The sequence below is a fragment of the Scaptodrosophila lebanonensis genome, unplaced genomic scaffold (genome assembly GCF_003285725.1).
Source record: "Scaptodrosophila lebanonensis strain 11010-0011.00,11010-0021.00 unplaced genomic scaffold, SlebRS2 tig00000001-arrow-pilon, whole genome shotgun sequence".
Taxonomy (NCBI): Eukaryota; Metazoa; Arthropoda; class Insecta; order Diptera; family Drosophilidae; genus Scaptodrosophila; species Scaptodrosophila lebanonensis.
In genome coordinates, this window is record NW_022060529.1 from 13340833 (window position 1) to 13359298 (window position 18466).

Sequence of the window (18466 nt, forward strand, 5' to 3'; positions counted from 1 at the left end):
AAAATTTGTGCTTCCCATTTCTAAAACACATTGTTCATGTAAACTCAACTGGCTATGCTTTCTAATCAACTGCCACAGGATTGGAGGTGCAAAGGGACAACGGTCTCAAGTTGTTTCTCGAAAAGGACGATCTGGAGCGCCTGTACGACTTCGAGGAGGAGTGCGTCGAGGGATTCTTCCACGAGCAGGAAATCATTCTGAATCAGTCGACCGATGAGCGTGTCAAGAACACAACGGAACGTGTCGAGACCATGTCGCAAAAAATCGAGGATATCAATCAAAAGGAAAACTTACAGACGGCCACTGTACAGGTGTGTGTAAACCGCCAGCAAGCAGGCATCTTTTGCCTGTGTGTGTGTGTGTGTGTGAGTGTACGAGTATAGGTGTATGTGGGGATTTGTTATGCAAATTTTTTGGCACCACCTGCAAACACATCGAATTCAAAAGAGGGAATGCGATTTAAAATGAACTCATACTTAAGCTCACAAGCAGATAAAAAATAGAACTGAGGAAGAAGACAAAAATACTGCTGCTCTTTTTAAATAACACCTGTTTACAAGGTTTCGAAGAAAAATCTGATCTAGCTAGTCATTTCTATAACAAACTTATCTTTATAAAATGTCCAAGCACTTCTAAGTAAGGATATTTTTCTATATATTTAATACTTTTTAAATCGGATGGTTGGGGTTTCTGGATATCCCTAAATTGCATGGGTATATTATTTTTGGTGTGTAGGCTCGTAACTCTCAGAAGAAAGAAGACAAATCGAATTCAAATCGCGCTGTCCGTCTTTGTATTTATTTATATTTCAATCGCGAATAAACTCTGCACGCAGGTTTCTCTTAAACGGAAACCGAAACGATATGGTCTTTGTATTTATTTATATTTCAATCGCGAATAAACTCTGCACGCAGGCTTTTCTTAAACGGAAACCGAAACGATATGGTCACGAAATAGTTTTTGTAGGAAAACCTAATATTGTTAGAAATACAAAATAACTTATTTTAAAGAAGTAAAATAAAATAGCACCGAGAAGTAAAGTTTTGTTTTAAAATACAGTGAACTGACGAAGTTATCTTTTTATCTCGTTTAAATGTAAATTTGTTCGGGTTCAACAGTCCCGTAAACTAGTGTAGTAGTGTAGGTGTATTCGCATTTTTCGCATGGCTGGTTTCCACAGAAGAGAAATCCTTATGGAAATGTAATTCCGAGCTCAATATAAAAATAAATCTGAAAGCGTGAATTCATGTTTCTTCTGCTTTGTACAACTCTTTGCAGAACATTGAATACCGATTGCGCAAAATGGAGGAATCATCCGAGCAGATATTGTCCCATCTGGCCGTCATACATCGTTTCATGTCGACCCACACCGCAGGCACCGACGAATTACACGCCTCCACCTCAAACATTCCAGGTGAAATGCATCGCATGCGCACCATTTCCATGTCGGACAATGAAGGCGGTGGTGGTGGCGGCGTCAGTGGCAGTGGTGGCGGTGGCGGTGGTGTTAGCGCTGGTGGCGCTATTGGCGCACTCGGGCTAGGTGCCAATCTCAGCATAAATTCCCTACAGGTGCGCTTAATTATTTGCTCTGTGAATGGAGCTGTCACCGCTGACAAGTTGATTTCGTTCGCTCCGCAGGTAACCAATAGACGTCGCTTCAATCGCTCGCTTACCGAGGTGCGTCCCGACGCTTACATCCTAGATGAGGGCACACATTTCGAGGTGGTGCCACTGCCCGAGGAACCGGACGAGGTGGTGAAGTCGCGTGAGGCGCTCAACGAGCAGGTTATGCGCAAGGCCTCCATGCAGTCGGAAACGGAATCGGACATCTATTTGCCAATGTCGCAGCGTCCCTCGACGTGCGAGACAGTGAAGCGCACACCATATGTCACCGTTCGCCAGGACACGGGGGCCAGCACGGAGAGCAAGGACACCCTTACACCGCTGGGCCACAATGACGATGATCACACGCTAGTTGGGGGCGAGAATTCGGACGATGCGGCGCCGGATATTAACTTTGAGGGTAATTTGCTTACGAAAAGCGTCTGACTAGCTTACTCAGCCGTCCTGTGCCTCGTTACGTTTAATATCGTTTCCGTTTCCCCTCTGTTATTTTCTGTGACTGCCAAGCGACTTCGCATCTTTCTCTTACATCTTACGAGTACTTAATATAAACTGTATATATCCTGTGTTCTTCGCATACAGCTGCCAGACATCGGGCGCTGCGGCAACGCACTGTTTCGCTGTGCCGTCGCAATTCAGAGACTGGTTCGATGAGTGGCGCCGAGCTCATAAATCGCTCCCACATTAGTCTTAACCAGTTGGTGCTCTCTCGCCGCCAGATGAGCCTCACCCAGTCCGAGCCAGACAGTGACAAGGATGTGCCCACTGCGACGGGCGCCGCCCCTGCGGGTATGTTCGACTAGAAAACAGAATACGAGTACATTAGAACAACAACAAGTTATCCATGCTCCCATAAGATTCCTGTGCACTCTTGTCGAAATTTACGCACCTAGTTCCCCACCTGAAAAAGGTCCCTAATTAATTACCTAACCCGGCCCACTAATCCAGCATTCCACAACAACAAAAATCAAGAATTGGTCGCCAGACTACTAGTTGCCTCGGTTTCTATAACATTTCCTCACCCCACCATTCATGCAATCAGATTAGAGTTGTAGGGTCCTGTTCACTCACTTCTATGCCGTAGCGGATTATCCTTTTCAATCCGTGCGAGAATTGATTTCGAGCAAGGATCGAGCAACTCGAATACTTACCATAATAAATACCATGCCAATGACATAATCGTAATACTGTTTTCACAACTCGCACACAATTGATCTCACACGCATAATTTCAACACCTAACACCGGAATCTAGGTAAATCAGTATTGCATGCGAAACCCTCCAGAAATATATTGCTGAAACTGCACAGCGAGTACACATCGATAACGGACGAGCTGGAGAGCGTTTGCCATATGATTGCGTCGCCGACGGTGTCGCTGCAGAGCACCAACAAGGGTGAGTTTCCGAGTAGCCGAGTGGAGGGGCTGCAACGTACCCAAGGTCGCACAAATCCAAGTGCAAGTCCAATGTGGCACAAATAACTCCTTCATCAATTGCGGCGCAGCATCTGTAAATATATAGCTTTCAGTTGATTCCTGAAAATATATAATTATAACCGTGCTTATATTATTCGATCAAAGCTGTACAAAATGCCCGAAACCGAACCAAGCCGCAAGACCAACCATTTACATCCACATCGCCCCACTACCTCATTACTTATGCGGTCTCTTGTCTCGTTCGCAGCCTCATTGGATCGGCCCAAGACAGAAAGATCGCGGGCAGAGGAAGCGGCCCTTCAGGAGAAGATGCACTTGAAGGAGTGCGAAGAGAATGACTACAAAATACTCGAAGGGCTATTCGAGGCGCGTGGCTCGATCGATTCGAGCATTCAGGCATATGAGGTGAGTACTGAGCCCTCTTTCCCACTCTATTCTCATAATTCACACCTGAATCGCATAGGTGGGCGTCTCTGTGGACTACAGCCATCGCTATCCGCTGCGTCGGGAGACCGCCATTGAGCTGTCGCCATCGAAGCCTTCGGCCGAGGGGGGCGCCATTGGCTGCGACAGCAGCGATACCAGCAGTGCGATTGGCGCCGTTGGCAGCTTCGGAGGTGCCGGGGCATTCCAGCTGAAGAACGAACGTCCTTGGCAGCGCAACTCATCCATGGAACAGCAGTCGTTCCAATCACCCTCGGGACCCACCCGAGCCACCAGTGACTTTCTAAATCCACCTTACGAGAGCATCGGGCGCCTGTACAAGAAGTCTAGCGAGAGCTTGCAAAAGAACTCCAGCACCGATACGGACTACTCGGCGCATCCGTATCGCTTCATCAAGCAAAGCTCTAACGAGACAAACACATCGCTTACTGGCTCCTACAACCTGGACACCCCTTCGCTGACGGCCGAGCCTTCGCTGGATGCCGGCGACTCTCACTCCGCAACGGGCATCAGCATGACCGTTGGAGGTGCTGGCGGCAGTGCCACAGCGCGTTACCAGCCTAAGCGCACAGCATCCGTGGGCGCAGTCGACAACAGACGTTTGCGCGACGAGAGTTCCAGCTCCTTGGACCTGAGCGCAGCGCCAGTAATGACGCAGGCACCGCCAGCACTGCCAACGCGTCCCATGCAGCTAAAGAAACAGTTTAGCATGGACCAGGGCAAGCCGTTGCAGGCGCAGTCTATCGCTGACACAGCAGCGGAGGCCAGCGCGAGCACAAGCTCAAGCTCGGGTGCAGCAGCTGCCGTGCCGACCCAGGTTGGCGCCAAACTGATTTCCACGCTCAAGCCGCCCTACACCAGCCGGCTGGGCATGAATGTGCTCAAGGAGAGCAGCTCGAGCACCGAGGAGTCGCGCGACGGCGAAACGCTTTCCGCCACAGCCTCGACCAAGGGCAGCACCACGGCGCTCGCCATACCCCAGATTAGCACGCATCTGGTGCAGGACGAGATTGCGAAGCTGTCCTCGAACATCAAGAGCAGCACGGAATCGGAAAAGGATCCGCCATATAATGAAACCATGTGTTAGGGATTCTTCGCAAATTTTCAAATAACTGTTTGCTTGATTGAAAACTGTATAGTTATATCTGTATGTTAGAATATAAGGCTTTCAATTTATACACAGTTCTAAACGCATATGGCGAAGTTATGGTCAATCGATTATCAGGTCGTTGATTATTGTATATAAGTTTCCGATGGTTAATATGTCCTCTGTTTGCACTGATTGTTAAAAGTACACCAGCAATATTTTTCCTTCTCTGATAATCAACTGACTGTAAAAGGCCCATTTGTACTTGTATCTTTAAAGTGTATGCATACATATTTAAATCCACCTTGTGCTCAGCAACGCTACTAGTCAATGGCTTAATGGTTCGAGCAACTTAAATCCAAAGTACTTACACAAGAGGGGAATATAAAAGTAAATAATAGTAACAATAATGGCAGGCGATACTTAGTTCAATATGCATTATCAATGGGAAATCTTTAAGGCCTAGCAAGCCAAGTAAGTGTTAATGTTTTTGACAATATGATAGAAAGTCTCTGTATTTTTATAAATGTATTTATTTACAAGTCACAGTTTATTGTTGTTATCATATATAGTAATATACAAAGGTACATACAGACATACTATATAGAGAAAAATGCATGCATTTATCTGAACAAACAAATAATGGAACAGTTCTTCTCAAATATCAGCACAAAATTGTCGCCAATCTATCAAGTCAGCACAAATCAAACTTTGGTACAAAACGAAACACTAAGGACAACTACACGTGCACATTATGCCCCATTTTACAATATTTTAGGAATTAGAATACTCTACATATTAAACACTACATGCAACTTCACATATCTTGTAGAACACTACAAACACTTTATCAAACAGTTTATCAAAGCCAATTTAATGCCACATACATATGCACTTGCCCCAATCTATGGCACACTTCATGTCTTGAATGTGTGTCTATGTTCCTAGACTAATACGATATATTGTTATCTGTATATCTATGTGCTTAATAATGTGTAAATCAATGTCTGTTTAACTTATAGTATACACACATACATATTTATGAAGTAATTAGTTAGTCCCTTTTTTCTCATTTATACATATAAACAAAATTATTTCCGAGATGCCGCCATATAACTCTGTATATAGATATTAATCGAGCAGAAAAAAGGAAAAAAAGAGAGTTCGGTATATTTGTTAATGATCGGCTTCTTCTTAAATGCCCAACTAGGAGTTGCTTAGTTTTAAACTGTTTCAAAATAGATGAAGGAAAAGCCTATAGCATTTTATTACAAATGTATTGTACATGTTGTTCTAAGAAATAAATGTAACGTCCTTAATGAAATTCCAATAGTTTGATTACTTTCAGTTTTTCCTATACCGGTTAGTAATTATTTCTTGAAGCCAGAAACACCTTTTGTTGTTTGCCATTATCTTGCTTTGAGTTTATTAAATACTTTCGCTTACATAATACTAAGATCTTTGATTTCACACAATGAAAAAGCGAATACGTTTTCAAATGTTATGTAAAGTCTTTTATGGTATAATTCAGAAGAACGTTTTCATTTTACAAATATCTTATACATATACAGTTAGGCCCTAGTTCCACTGCCCGCAACTAACGCATTACATATACAAACACAAAAGATCTTTATTGCAAGGGAAAACTATATATAGTAATACAAATAGCTTAGTTCCCCCAGGAAGCGGTTCCTTTTTGTTATGCATTAGAAACTGATGTGAAGTTTTCTTTGAGATGCCCAAAATGCAATGCGAATAAGTGGAAAAGGGGCCCTTACAATGGCAAAAAGGGCTTATAAACTTAGGAGCAATGTAACATTCATAAATAATTTGTAAAAATAAAAATATGTAAACAGGACTTGGAGCATTACTCTGACCAGCAAAAACATTGAATGCATCGCGGGTGAGAACAATCATTCTACATTCTACAACTCGTTTCTGATTGAACACAATTGGCCAAAACAGTACCCTGTTGACTGACTGACATTGAAGGATGCAGGCAGGAGTTGGGTTCGGTTGCACCCTCCCTGGGACGTGATGTCGTACACTTAGCCTAAGCCAATGCTCTGCGAGCACTGGAAATCACACAAGTCAGCTTAATTATGGTCGCTATTAAGGTTCTCAGCCTCGGGCTCTACTGGATTCTGTTGAACCAATTTGTCCAGCTCCTCTTTCGTCTTGCGCTCAAAGAAGCCCATCTGTAATGTCAAGGAATCAGAAGGATTTGTTACAATTTCGCGTTCTTGCGGACTCACCTTGTACATTAGATATGTAATGCCCGCTAGGAGCAGCAAGCCACCAATGATGGCTAAGATAATGATCCAGATGGAGAGTGAGGACTTCTGATGCTTTGAGATAGTATTCGCGTCGATCTTGCGTTTGACAGAGATCGAGCTGCCAAGTAGATCCCCTTCCTTGCGTATTCCCAAGTCAATGAATATAGCAAAGTACTCCCATGGCTCGATTAGTATGGAGTTGACCTCATTGAGATCGACGCTATAGCGCATTTTTACTGTTATTGGTTTCTCGGGCCTAAAGTTATAGACGTTGAGCTTGGCGCGGACGCATATCGTCATTTGGGGATCGTAGCAGCTGAACACTATTGTGCGATTAACTGGCAGTTTTTCTTTGTATTCGCTGGGTAGATCGTGGGTCTTGGCATTAGAGATACGTGCGTATTGGTCTCGGTTGGCCGTCAGAGCTTTTAGATCCCGGCGCTTACGCGACATTGAAGCAGTGGCCACTGAGTCTGAGTCCAAAACTTGCCATGTTTGATGGGCATGGCCGATGTTTCCATTCTGGGTGATCGTATTCTTCTCCACATACTGTTTATTAATGCTAGTCGAGATCTCAACAGTGTTCATTAGAATCTGCGTGTTATTTTGATCGACCAGGTCGATGGCCACCAGTTGCGAATCGTAGGTTGCTTGCATCGTCAGATTGTTTATATTGATGATGGGTATAGTAGCTGTGGAGCCAGCCACCTTATAGGCGATCGGTATGAAGAAACTTATCTCCAGTTTTCCCACAGTGCTGGGCCCATTGCTCTTGATTTCGTAATTGTTGTTTATTTCAGCCGTGTTTTTATAATGCTCCAAGTTAATATCTTCGTTCGTTTGACTCCTGAAACAAAATTAATAGGTATTCGTTGTTAGTATCCTTGCAGTGCAGAGACTAGCGACAAAACTTACCCCGTGGCATCAATTTCGGTGTACTCTCTCAGGCTGATTACATTCGTCAGCTTGTTATCCATTGGATTTTTCTCGTAGCCCGTGCTGAAGACCTCGGCGCTGATTATCAGAGAACTGTCCCTGAGGCTACTCATATCGAAACTAATGGAAATGCTGTCCTTATCCCCCTTAGCCAAGGGACGTCCCCGGTTCAGGTCGCAGACCATAACTGCATCGTTGACCTTACAATTCCACGGAATTTGGGAAAATCTCAAGCGGCTCGAGCTAGTCACATTGAACTGGGGCAAGTAGGCTGCCTCGCCGTTGTTGGTAATATCGTAGTTGACTCGGAAGGTGTTGTCACTGCCCAGGGTATATGTGTTGCTGTTGAAGATGCAAGATTGAAATATAAGAATGCGATGATTTGGGGAAACCACGCTTTACTTACTCCACATTTTTGCTGACCAATTGGAGGTCTGCAATGCAAATTTCTGAGACACAGCCTGTGCTGAATATTATCCTTTCAGTGAAAACCTTGGGATCTGCGGGATCAACGGCAACGCACGTTTCGCAGAACTCTGTAAAATTTAAAACGAAATTGCTATTTAATGAAAAGTGCGAAAACAAATTAAATTTTCGCAGCTACCTTCCGAGTCGGGCACCCCCTTAACCAGCTGGTAGTGCATCTCCAGATCGATGGGCTTGAAAATATCGTTAACGCTGTAGACCACATTGCATTCGAAGACCCGGCACTGTTGCGTTGCGCCCGCCGTGGCATTGAAGGACAGTTCGTTGGTGCGCGTCTGCGTAAAGCTGACGCGCTTCACCTGCGGATCGACGACGATGCGTATTGCCACATCCTGCTGCAGTGCACTGGGCAACGTGGATGTGCTGGACAAGCCGTAGCAGGCTGTGATTTGGAACTTTGTCTGCTCCGGCCTGATTTCACGGGCTTGCGACTTAATGGTGGCCAGCAACTTGACCACCGGATAGGCGCGATACAGGTAGAGGGCCTCGGCATTGGGTGCACCAATTGCAAAGTCATTGAAGCCATTGCCGTCAATGTCAGAGCCACGAGACAGGCCGTGACCAAACATGTGCTCACCATACTTTGAGGGTTCCAGTTGGGGTGCATCCAGCCGCTGGCTGGGTTGATCGCGCAACCCCTGCTCGTTGCCCAGGTAGATAAAAACGGAGCCGTTCCCCGCAAAGGGTGCGCCCACTGCAATGTCTGAGCAATCGGATTGCGACAGAAGGTGTCAAGGTGTTGTTAGCAAGCAGCGGTACGAGTGTAAGCTGAGCTATCTATATATAGCGGACCACTCACCATTGTAGCCATCGTGATTAATGTCGCCCAGTCTCGTCAGTGTCGTGCCGAAACGTGCCTTCGTCGGAATCGGTGATTTCAGCAGCTTTGAGTCGAAGTTGAACTGCAGTTGGTGGGAACCAGAGACAAAGCATTACATTGCCAAATCGGGCAAACATATATCGGGCATTACTCACCTGACCCTTGTTAGTGAATACATAAATTGCACCGTTATCGTTCGAGTCTTCGAGCGTGTGCTGTGGGGCCGAAATGATGACGTCAGTGAGGCCATCGCCATTGAGATCTTCAGCCAACACCGCATATCCGAAATACTCGCCGAACTGCTCGCCCCGGAACACATGGTACTTCTTAATGGTCTTGTCGCGTATATCGAAGATGTATCCCTCGCCCGACTGCTCATTGGCCTGAGGTGCTGTGGCCACATAGAGCAGCTTCTTCAGATCGTCGCTGTCGAAGTGGCCAGAACTCACAGAGTAGCCGAAGTACGAATCATCAGACTGCCCCCACAGGGCGGGATTGGGAATTTTCGTTTCGTATGTGAATTGAGGCGAGTTCTCTTGGTTTTCGTTGGCGCGTGGTTTGCGACGCAGGCTGCTTGTATCGCGGCGACTGGCCGATGGGTCGTCCACCAGCAACGTCTTGCGGTAGCGTATGACGGATCCCTTCCACGTGTGTATGCCGGGGGCACCAATCAGGAACTCCTCCTGGTCGTCTGACACGTGAGCGCTGAGACCTTGCTCTGCGAATATATAGTAGTAGAACTTATGGTCCGTATCATCCGTTTGAACCTGATCCGTTTTGAGCCGCAGCGGTGAAATCTTCTTCACATTCTGCGGTGTGTCACCCAACGTGTCGGCCACCCAGTAGCAAATGCCGTGCATATGGTAGTCGAACATGCTCGGCGCTATAAATCGGGGCGCGCACACCAACAATTTGTCTGTGTCTTGGGTGCCGCCGTCCATTGAGGCGCCCAACCACTGGTTATCTCGCATCTCCGAGTCGAATGTGTAGTCCGACGTCTCAATGCGAACATTGCCTTTCGCGTCGAGGACATATGGTATGCAGGTGGCATTCTGAATGGAACACTTATAGATGGCCCCCGTCTCGTTCACGTTGCGCTGCGCCTCGAGGGTGGATTGGGCCAGCGGTGCTCCAACTATAATGCTGTCGATGTCGACGGAACAAAGAGAAGAGAAGAGAAGGCAACGTCAGTAATGGAACAAAGACATAGTTAGACACGTTCCTGAGTCACCCACTCACACACACACATAATTACGAGTGCATATAGTGTCTCATGCTTTCAATATTCAATCGTTTGACCAATTTAACCTTGAACTTCCCTCAATTGTAACATCAATAGATTTACATTTATTGAATGATACATTGAACCAATTTCTGGTATGCATCATTTCGAAATTGGAAGTGAGTTGTTAGATTTCTTCGAAAAATATTGAGCGCTCGTTGCACTTATCGCTGATTGGCTTAAACAGATAAAGACCGGGGCATTATCTGTGAACGGTGCGTATACTTAATACGAAGTCATAGACAATACAAGTGACTTTCAGGGCGTTGGCAATAGGTGACCAGCATTTAATACAAAGGCATTTTTAGACACACTGGTATCTAGCAGCAACAACAACAACAATAAGAACAGTATCACCCTCGTAATCTTATCGAGCAATATCGACTGAAACGAAAGGTGACGGAACGCTTGCGGGCGATAACAATTGCCGTTGGCATTGGTGCTCATAATACACCGTTATGTGCTTTCAGTTGGCAATTGAATTAGGTTAGCTAGGAATATCGCTCGATTCCCAAATGCAATACTATTCACATAATGTGTAAACGTGCGCGAATGTCGCAAATATTTGCATAATTCCAGGTTCGCATAATTCACAAACACACTCGCACACACACACGATCACACACCACCCACGAAAGCAGAGCAGTCGAGAAAGTGATAGCGCCCAACATGCTCTTATATCTACAAACCATACACATACACATACAAAAAGATGTAGATACTTGTGTGTGTGTAGTACATGGGGCATGACTTCATCATTTGGAGTGAACAAGTTATTGAGATTTTGTGTGTCTAACATGATGTGTTTTATGTATTTTATTGCGCTTATTCGTCACAAGTACCGCATTGAACTGGACTTTAAGTTTCAGCCGCTTCGGCGCTGGGAATGCATGAATCATCAACAACTCCAACAACCTGTTTGTGGTAACGGCAAGCGACCAGGGGACCCCAAAAGCCCAGGCTTACCCATTTTTCCGCAAACTGATCGTGTAACCGAAGTATGAGGCACGGCCTTTTGGTAAAGAGGTCACAAATTGCGGATCTCTGATCACTTTATTGGGTCGGGGTGATAAATTGTAGCTGCAGGCGCTTCCCCATAGCCCGATTGTTAACAATGTTGTTATCAATATTGTGCCGGGCCGAGAGTGGCGGGACTGACAATGCCGTCTTGCCATATTGGCGGCGTGAGTGTTAAACGACGAATCGCTTTTCGATTTTATTAATAACTGGTTTATGTTGCGGCCAAAGCCGTCGAATGAAAACTAAACGTTTCGATTATTTTATTTATCTCCAACTCTTGGCCACTCGCAACCCACACGAATCGCGAACGCGCTTCAACCGTCTTGAATGAGTGTCGCAAGGCAACTGAGCGGCAGAAGCAACTCTTGACTTCGTAGACGTCGGTGATAAGTGAGAGAGTTGAGCTGCACTGGGCGAAGAGAGAGTGAGACGTACTGTGAGAAGCTACCGGCCACCTGCTTACTCATAGTACCGTTGCCTATGTGTGGGTATAAGTGTGCGTGTTAATAAGAGCGCCGTTTATGGCGCTTCACCATTTATGGGAAGAAACAACTGGTTGCCCTTGCCTGCAATCGAATTCAACACACCCCTTAAGAGAGTAAGCGAAAAGTCAAATAGTACCTAGTGGGCGGCATCTAGGATAAAATAAATGTCAATCCTTCAATAGGTAGCACAAAAAAATACTGCAAATAGTGACTAATTCAAGTACAAGTATGTTTCTGTTATCGATAGGAATAATTTTAGTATACTAGAATAAATGATAAATACAAACATTTAAGGCCAAGCATTCTGAATATTTTATAGCACTACACTGTACTGAGAGATAAAGTATTAGGTAGCTTATCAAATATAGAAACACATAATTATAGCAAACAGCGTTTTGTGTTTTTGCAAATATTCTTATCACTCAGATAAAGAGAATAGATTCGATGCTTTACTTACTTATAAAAACCCTCTAATATGCAAATTAATTTATTTTACTGCTTATCTATTCAAGTAAATATAGGAAAGTCATAATTGTATTCTTTTCAACAAATATTCGAGTACTAAAATAACAAGTCTTTTTTGACGCAAAAATAAACAATTCACTCAACTCCATTCGATCATCAATTTTTAGTTTTCTCAAACATCATTCTACCTAAGTATGTAGTAGTAATATGAGAGACTTTTCGAAACTGCAGTGCACTCGAAACTTGTTGGAAACTCAAATACTCAGCTGTCACAAGACTAATAGATGAGACAAGGCTTATATTCTTCTGACAAACAAATTGTTGAAGTTTGCCACTTGAAAAAAGTGTGAGGCGCGATAACAACAATATAAAAAAATGTGCAAACATATTTATGTACATATGTATGTGTTTTAAAGGTCGAAACTTCCACAGTAAGCACATTGTCATGGCTACCTGTTAGTCCCACATGTGAAATTCATGCCAAAACAATCAACGAATATTTGTTTTCACTTATACGTTCAACAACAACAATGACAACAACAAGAGCAGCAACAGCAGCAATAATAGCAAGTAAACAAATATACATACATACAAACATAATTGTAACTGACCGTCCCACCAACACTAGCTTGGGTATTTCCCAAAAATAAATAAATAAATAAAAAGTCATACGAATGATTCATCCAAGTGAAGTGTCAGAGCATTCGCACACACACAAACACACTTACATAACGGCATGTTTGTTTGTATGTGTGGCATTGCATGGCCAGCCTGAGTGCAGCAAAGCTTTCTTCGTCTGCAGCGCGTGGGTGGTCGAGTGGAGGTGCTCTGTTTCAATTTAGAGATACGACTCAATACATAAGTATATACTTACATATATGGCATATATATTTATATCTCAGAGAGTACGCTTGTGTATGTGTGCATGTAACTCGGACAGACAGCAGCTAATGGGCGGGCAGTGAGGCCGCACGCATGGAACTCAGAAATCTTTGTGACCACATTGGCGACACAACAGCAGCAGCAACAACAACAACAGCAGCAACACACACACAACAATGCCAACAAATATTTAAGAACAAAAGCTATGCCCGCCATCGAGTTTATTGACCACGAGAAAAAGCGGCTAAAAACAGTTGAGAAGCGCTAAGCTGTCTCGACTGCCTGCATTATTATGCAGCTGTTGTTGTTGTTCTTGTTGTTGGGCAGACGTTGCCTCATATACGCACGCACGCATGTATGCATGTGTGTGTGTGTATATATGTATGTGTGCTCGATACGGGATTTGGAAACAGTTATGACTCACTGCAAACGAATGCGAGCATCTGGGCTTGAATTTTCGCTGCCCATGCGACACGACAAGGCAGCTTACGAGTAAATCAGCCCAATGATTAAATTTTCTTAGTAATTAACTGCAGACGAACGACTAATATGTATAAAGTTCTGGTATGCACGTGTATGTGAAAAGTTTCAGTTGAACCAGTGTTTGCGAAATAGTCACCACATTTTCTGTAATTTCTTGGGACCTGCTCTGATTTTCGCGTCATTCATTTTCCTTAAGTCTTACTCACAAATCGAAATTAAATGTCGTTTTTAAAAAGGCTTCCAGAAAAAATACTATAGTACTTATAATTTGAATAATTTGTTGGCCAAACTGATATTTACATGCTTTAATACACTTTGATTATAGAGTTTGCAGTTACATATACATATAACCATTAATGGGTGCTATAGCCTATTCTGTTTAACAGTCGTCGGTAGTTGAAATTATTGCTTGCGAAATTTCAATTTTTTATAAAAGCATTTTGTTCAAAGCGATTTTGAACAATGTCATGTTTTGTAAACATTAAAGCTTAAATTATTTTTATTTATTTATTTTATTTTATCGACAAATGAAATATATACATCCGTCTTAACATTGACATGACATTTTGCTTTAGTTGCCTTACTTTCGTCTCTAAGTTTCTTATATGGAACAAAGACCTACTGCCACTGAATTGTGTTATCAAAATAATTACGACTAAGTATTTATAGCTACAATAAAGTCTGATATTAGCGATTATTTGCAATTATATATAATATCGAATGAATCAGTTAACCAATCAAATACCTTTTTAGACCGACCTAACTGATAAGAAGTGTAACGCTGAATAGCAATATTAATAACAGCTACAAATTTAATTACTAACCGACTTTAAATAATGAGTACAAGTAGTTTATCAATTCATCTGTACTTTTTTTTAAGTTTGTTACCTCAGCACATTTGACTGGGTGAGCCGATTTTTATGATTGTTTAGCTATTTGAAGCTGGTCCCATTTTAAAATTGTCTAGTACTGACAATGGCATCCATGGGAAAGACATAGAAGTCTTAAATTTGATATGGAATAATTACTTAATATCACGCCAACCGATTTCGATGATTGATTATTGGAAAGGATGTAGTTCAAGAGTATTTTTATGAGAGTTTAGTTAGGTTCTGCAAAGAAGAAAGCTCTCAATTCTACTGTATTTTTGATTGTTACCATAAATGATTCTTTTTTCTTTTAAAAACTGGTGCTTCCCGAATGGTCCCATTTAATTTCGTCGAGTTCTGAGAAAACTACCATAAACATGCCTCAAATAGCTGAAAATTCTATACCTGAAACATTAAGTCACTTTAAATGACAAATTACCGAAGACCTGAAGTCGGTTCTTTTTTGTTTGTTAAAATTCTACTAGTTTCAATTAAATGTAAAGTAACAAAAGACAGTGAAAACTTGTCAATTACGAGATAGTTCTCGATTGGGAGTGCATGTACAGGATGTAGATGAAGTAGTGAAGAGAAGCGTGGAGGACGATTTCCACTTTTCACAATACTTGGTGACTTGCATTGAAGTGGAGCTCGGCAGGTGACAGGAAGCTGCAAATTGATTTGGCGCCAACATATTTGTTTAGCAACTCCGGCTGCCGCACTACTTCCAATTGATGTGAAATAAATTACAGCTTGTCGTGATTTCATGCCTAATTTCCTAAAATAATTTGCCATAATTACAGGGCACAGTGCCCAGCGAGCTAATAAACTAAAATTTGTGTCGAGCGTTGTAAGCTTTGCTTATGAGTAATAGAACGAGTACACAAAACGAAGAGTTGTTGTTATTTTTTGTTTCGTACTATTTCTGATGGCAGAGGAAGCAATTAGATGTATTCGAAATAATGAAAAAAAACATACACACAACTCTGCTAACACCACTTGGACAGAAAAACTTGTTATGATCACGTACAAGCCTCGGCGACTTCCAATTCCAAATGCAGAAAGTGCGAAAAATAAAAGAGAAACACACACGAAATTTTCTGCAAGCCATAGAAGGAAATTTCACGCGACTTTTACGAGACTATACTATAGTTTATTGATATACCCTACACTATGGTACAAGTGAAGGGGCATAATGCGATTATGTGACAGGCAGAAAGTAGCAGCGCAGAGCCTATGTTGTAGATGTTCTGAATGCTCAGCGTGATAAGAAATTCAAAAAAATTACCGTCTAAGCTGATCCCATTATAACATGCAAGTATGTTTGATATATTTTCCGAAAATTTCGATGAAAAGTAACTTTTGAGTGAAACAGTCGCAATTTCCTTCTCAAGCAGCATTTGCTTTCGTTTCACTTTTCAAGCATCTAATATTTTGAAAAACATAGTTTAAACATAGTGTATGAACAGAAAGGGTGTTTGCAGCCATTAAGATATACCCTTAAATATCTAAAAGGTTTCGAAAAATCACTTCAAATCGGAAAATCACTTTAAAGGCGTGCTCAGACATAAATAAATGATAATTGAATTAAAATCAATAAGAGTTGTATAATAAAATAAAACTTTCTACAAACGCCTATATCGGGATTAGCCCTTCAAAACTTACTTGGAAAATAACTCAAGATCGTATGCAAATTATTTGCACGCTTCACCTAGCCTAGACAGAAAAATATTTGGCACTCAGGGAAACCAGAATTTTGAATTCAAATGGAAATCGACAATGGGATTTCTTTTTGTGTTATTTCAAAATCAATTGAAGAAAGTGTAATAATAATAATTTGTCTATATTGCAAGCCTTGAAGGAAAAGGCATGAACAGTAAAGGGTATATGATTTAGAGGCAGCCGAAGAAATCTTTTTAGATCTGTTTTATTTGATTTGCGGCATTTAGGTGTGAGTCTGATGTCATGTCATTCTAAACAAAAGTAACCGCCGTTGTCGTCGCTATGTATGTACTACATACATATCTACATATGTACATATCTACATACATATCTACGTGTACATACATATGTAGGTCGCCCAGCCATTTGAGCGCTCCGAAACGAGAGTTTTTCAATTACCCGTGTCTGTATCTGTAGAGCTCCAAGTAGTGAGCTGGGGCTATTTGAATTGAAGGCAATTGAAGTCGGGTTTTTATTTTGTTATTTTTAGAAATGGCTCCAGTGTCTCTCGAGTGGCTTTGGAGTTGAACGAAAAATATATATAAGTTTCTTACTATGTATTATTATTTGCCTTTTTTCCTATTTATGCAGCTGTCAGTCAAATTTATGATGGCGAAACGAGTTTTTGTTGTAACAGCAAAAGCAACCATAACAATAATAACAACAACAATAACAACAACGCGATAACGCCAACATATTTGTGGTTTTTAACCTAAACTGACAAACCATTTCTATTAGTCGGTGGAAGCATAAACAAAAATTTCATTATTTGCCAAATAAAACCAATACGATGTGCTAACTGTTGCGGTAAACGCCAATAAAAGCCGAAGGCCCACTAATTAGGTGCGGACTCCACAGAGAGAGTGAGAGAGAGAGGTTCTGTGGTTTGCTTGAATTCTCTAATAGCAGCCACCTAAATGTAAAAATATTTCAAATAATGTTATTTCATGTATTGAATCTTTGATCCACTTCTTGTGAAATATCTTCTTTTTATTGGTATGTGAGACATTAATCTCGTTTGCGACATAAATATTTCACTTCTATTTATGAATATTTATCTATTTATTAAGCTGTTGAAACCGCATTAAAGCAGAATTACACACATATGAATAGAAGGGGTTCTTTTTCCATCGTTTTATCGTAAATAGAAAAATATAAGTAAATAAAAAAATGAATATTTGCAATAGATATTGCATACGAAATCAAATCGTAAGCGACTGTCAATATTTGTTTTAAAACCAGAAAGGGCTGAGTTTCATATCTCACTGCGAACCTCTCGGTTTACAAGGATTTCCTTTTAAAAAATGTCAGCAGATGTGTCCGTATGTCTGCTTATCGCATTGCTGTGCCACAAACAATCGCCCACCTCTCATAATATGACAATTTTCCTCTGACTCACCTCGTCGGCCGTATGACCAGGGTGTATCCGAAATAGGAGCTGCGGCTTTTCGTCCCAAATGTCTTCATAGGTGTTGGCTCTCGTATCACGAGATTCGCACGTGGCGAGTAGTTGAATGCCGCCACCTCCTCAATGGGCAGGGAGGGCAACAGCAGCACCAACTGCCGCAGAAGCTGCAACATCCAATGCATCAGCCGCATTCTAATTGCACTTAATTCACAGTCATTAATTTAAATGAAAATTTCGCCCGTGCGTAATTCAGAATTTCACTTAATCACTTATTCAATTAGTTGTTCGAGCTCCACTTAATTAAACTAATAAATCACAATTATGCAAAACACGCACACATAGGCCCAAAGAATTCCAGCAAAAGTATTTACGATTATTTCAACAAATTGGCGCCTTAGAAGCTGGACTGTTTTTCAGTTTTTTGTTGTTTAATTGAATTATGCTCACAACCGGCCGGCACATGAACGCTGAGCTCGTCGACACAAAGATATATACGTACATATGTATATGTACACTTGATTTTCTGTACATATGTGTATTTGCATAATTGGCTTGTTTATCGTTTAAAAAACTAGTCTACATCTAGTTTACAAGCTGACAAAGCAACGTTTCACTTTCGCCTAATTGCACAGATCTACCACGCGTATTGTGTGTGCACCACTTCCGATTTTCCATCTATAGCGCTGATATCGCACCACCAGAACCACTGCAGCAACACAGCAACAAGAGCTCGGACTAGCAT

The 18466-nt window shown here is 42.2% G+C and overlaps 2 protein-coding genes across 15 annotated transcripts in view; one reads left to right on the plus strand and one right to left on the minus strand.

Moving 5' to 3' along the window:
- LOC115631427 (transient receptor potential cation channel trpm) overlaps positions 1-5917 on the plus strand; it is a 45681-nt gene extending 39764 nt beyond the window's left edge. For 10 of the 13 annotated variants that reach the window (XM_030528185.1, XM_030528160.1, XM_030528170.1 and 7 more), the window contains 7 exons: positions 79-311; positions 1279-1572; positions 1642-2026; positions 2209-2415; positions 2881-3021; positions 3310-3467; positions 3526-4593. In XM_030528185.1, the coding sequence (XP_030384045.1) occupies positions 79-311; positions 1279-1572; positions 1642-2026; positions 2209-2415; positions 2881-3021; positions 3310-3467; positions 3526-4593 (2486 nt within the window). Of the gene's footprint in view, positions 1-78; positions 312-1278; positions 1573-1641; positions 2027-2208; positions 2416-2880; positions 3022-3309; positions 3468-3525 lie in introns of those variants that run through there. The other 3 variants (XM_030528256.1, XM_030528249.1, XM_030528241.1) reach the window with 2 other exon arrangements.
- Positions 5918-6092: 175 nt separating this feature from the next.
- On the minus strand, positions 6093-17794 carry LOC115631504 (integrin alpha-PS3). Of its 2 annotated transcripts, none has more exons than XM_030528278.1 (8): positions 17716-17794; positions 9267-10254; positions 9091-9193; positions 8410-8994; positions 8212-8341; positions 7785-8147; positions 6849-7716; positions 6093-6791 (listed from the first exon to the last, which is right to left on the minus strand). In XM_030528278.1, exons 1-8 carry the CDS (start codon positions 17781-17783, stop codon positions 6690-6692), a joined length of 3207 nt encoding a protein of 1068 aa, XP_030384138.1. In that variant the 5' UTR covers positions 17784-17794; the 3' UTR covers positions 6093-6689. The 2 variants fall into 2 exon arrangements, with proteins under 2 accessions (XP_030384138.1, XP_030384128.1); XM_030528268.1 differs by lacking the exon at positions 17716-17794 and adding an exon at positions 11360-11700.
- Positions 17795-18466: the final 672 nt, after the last annotated feature.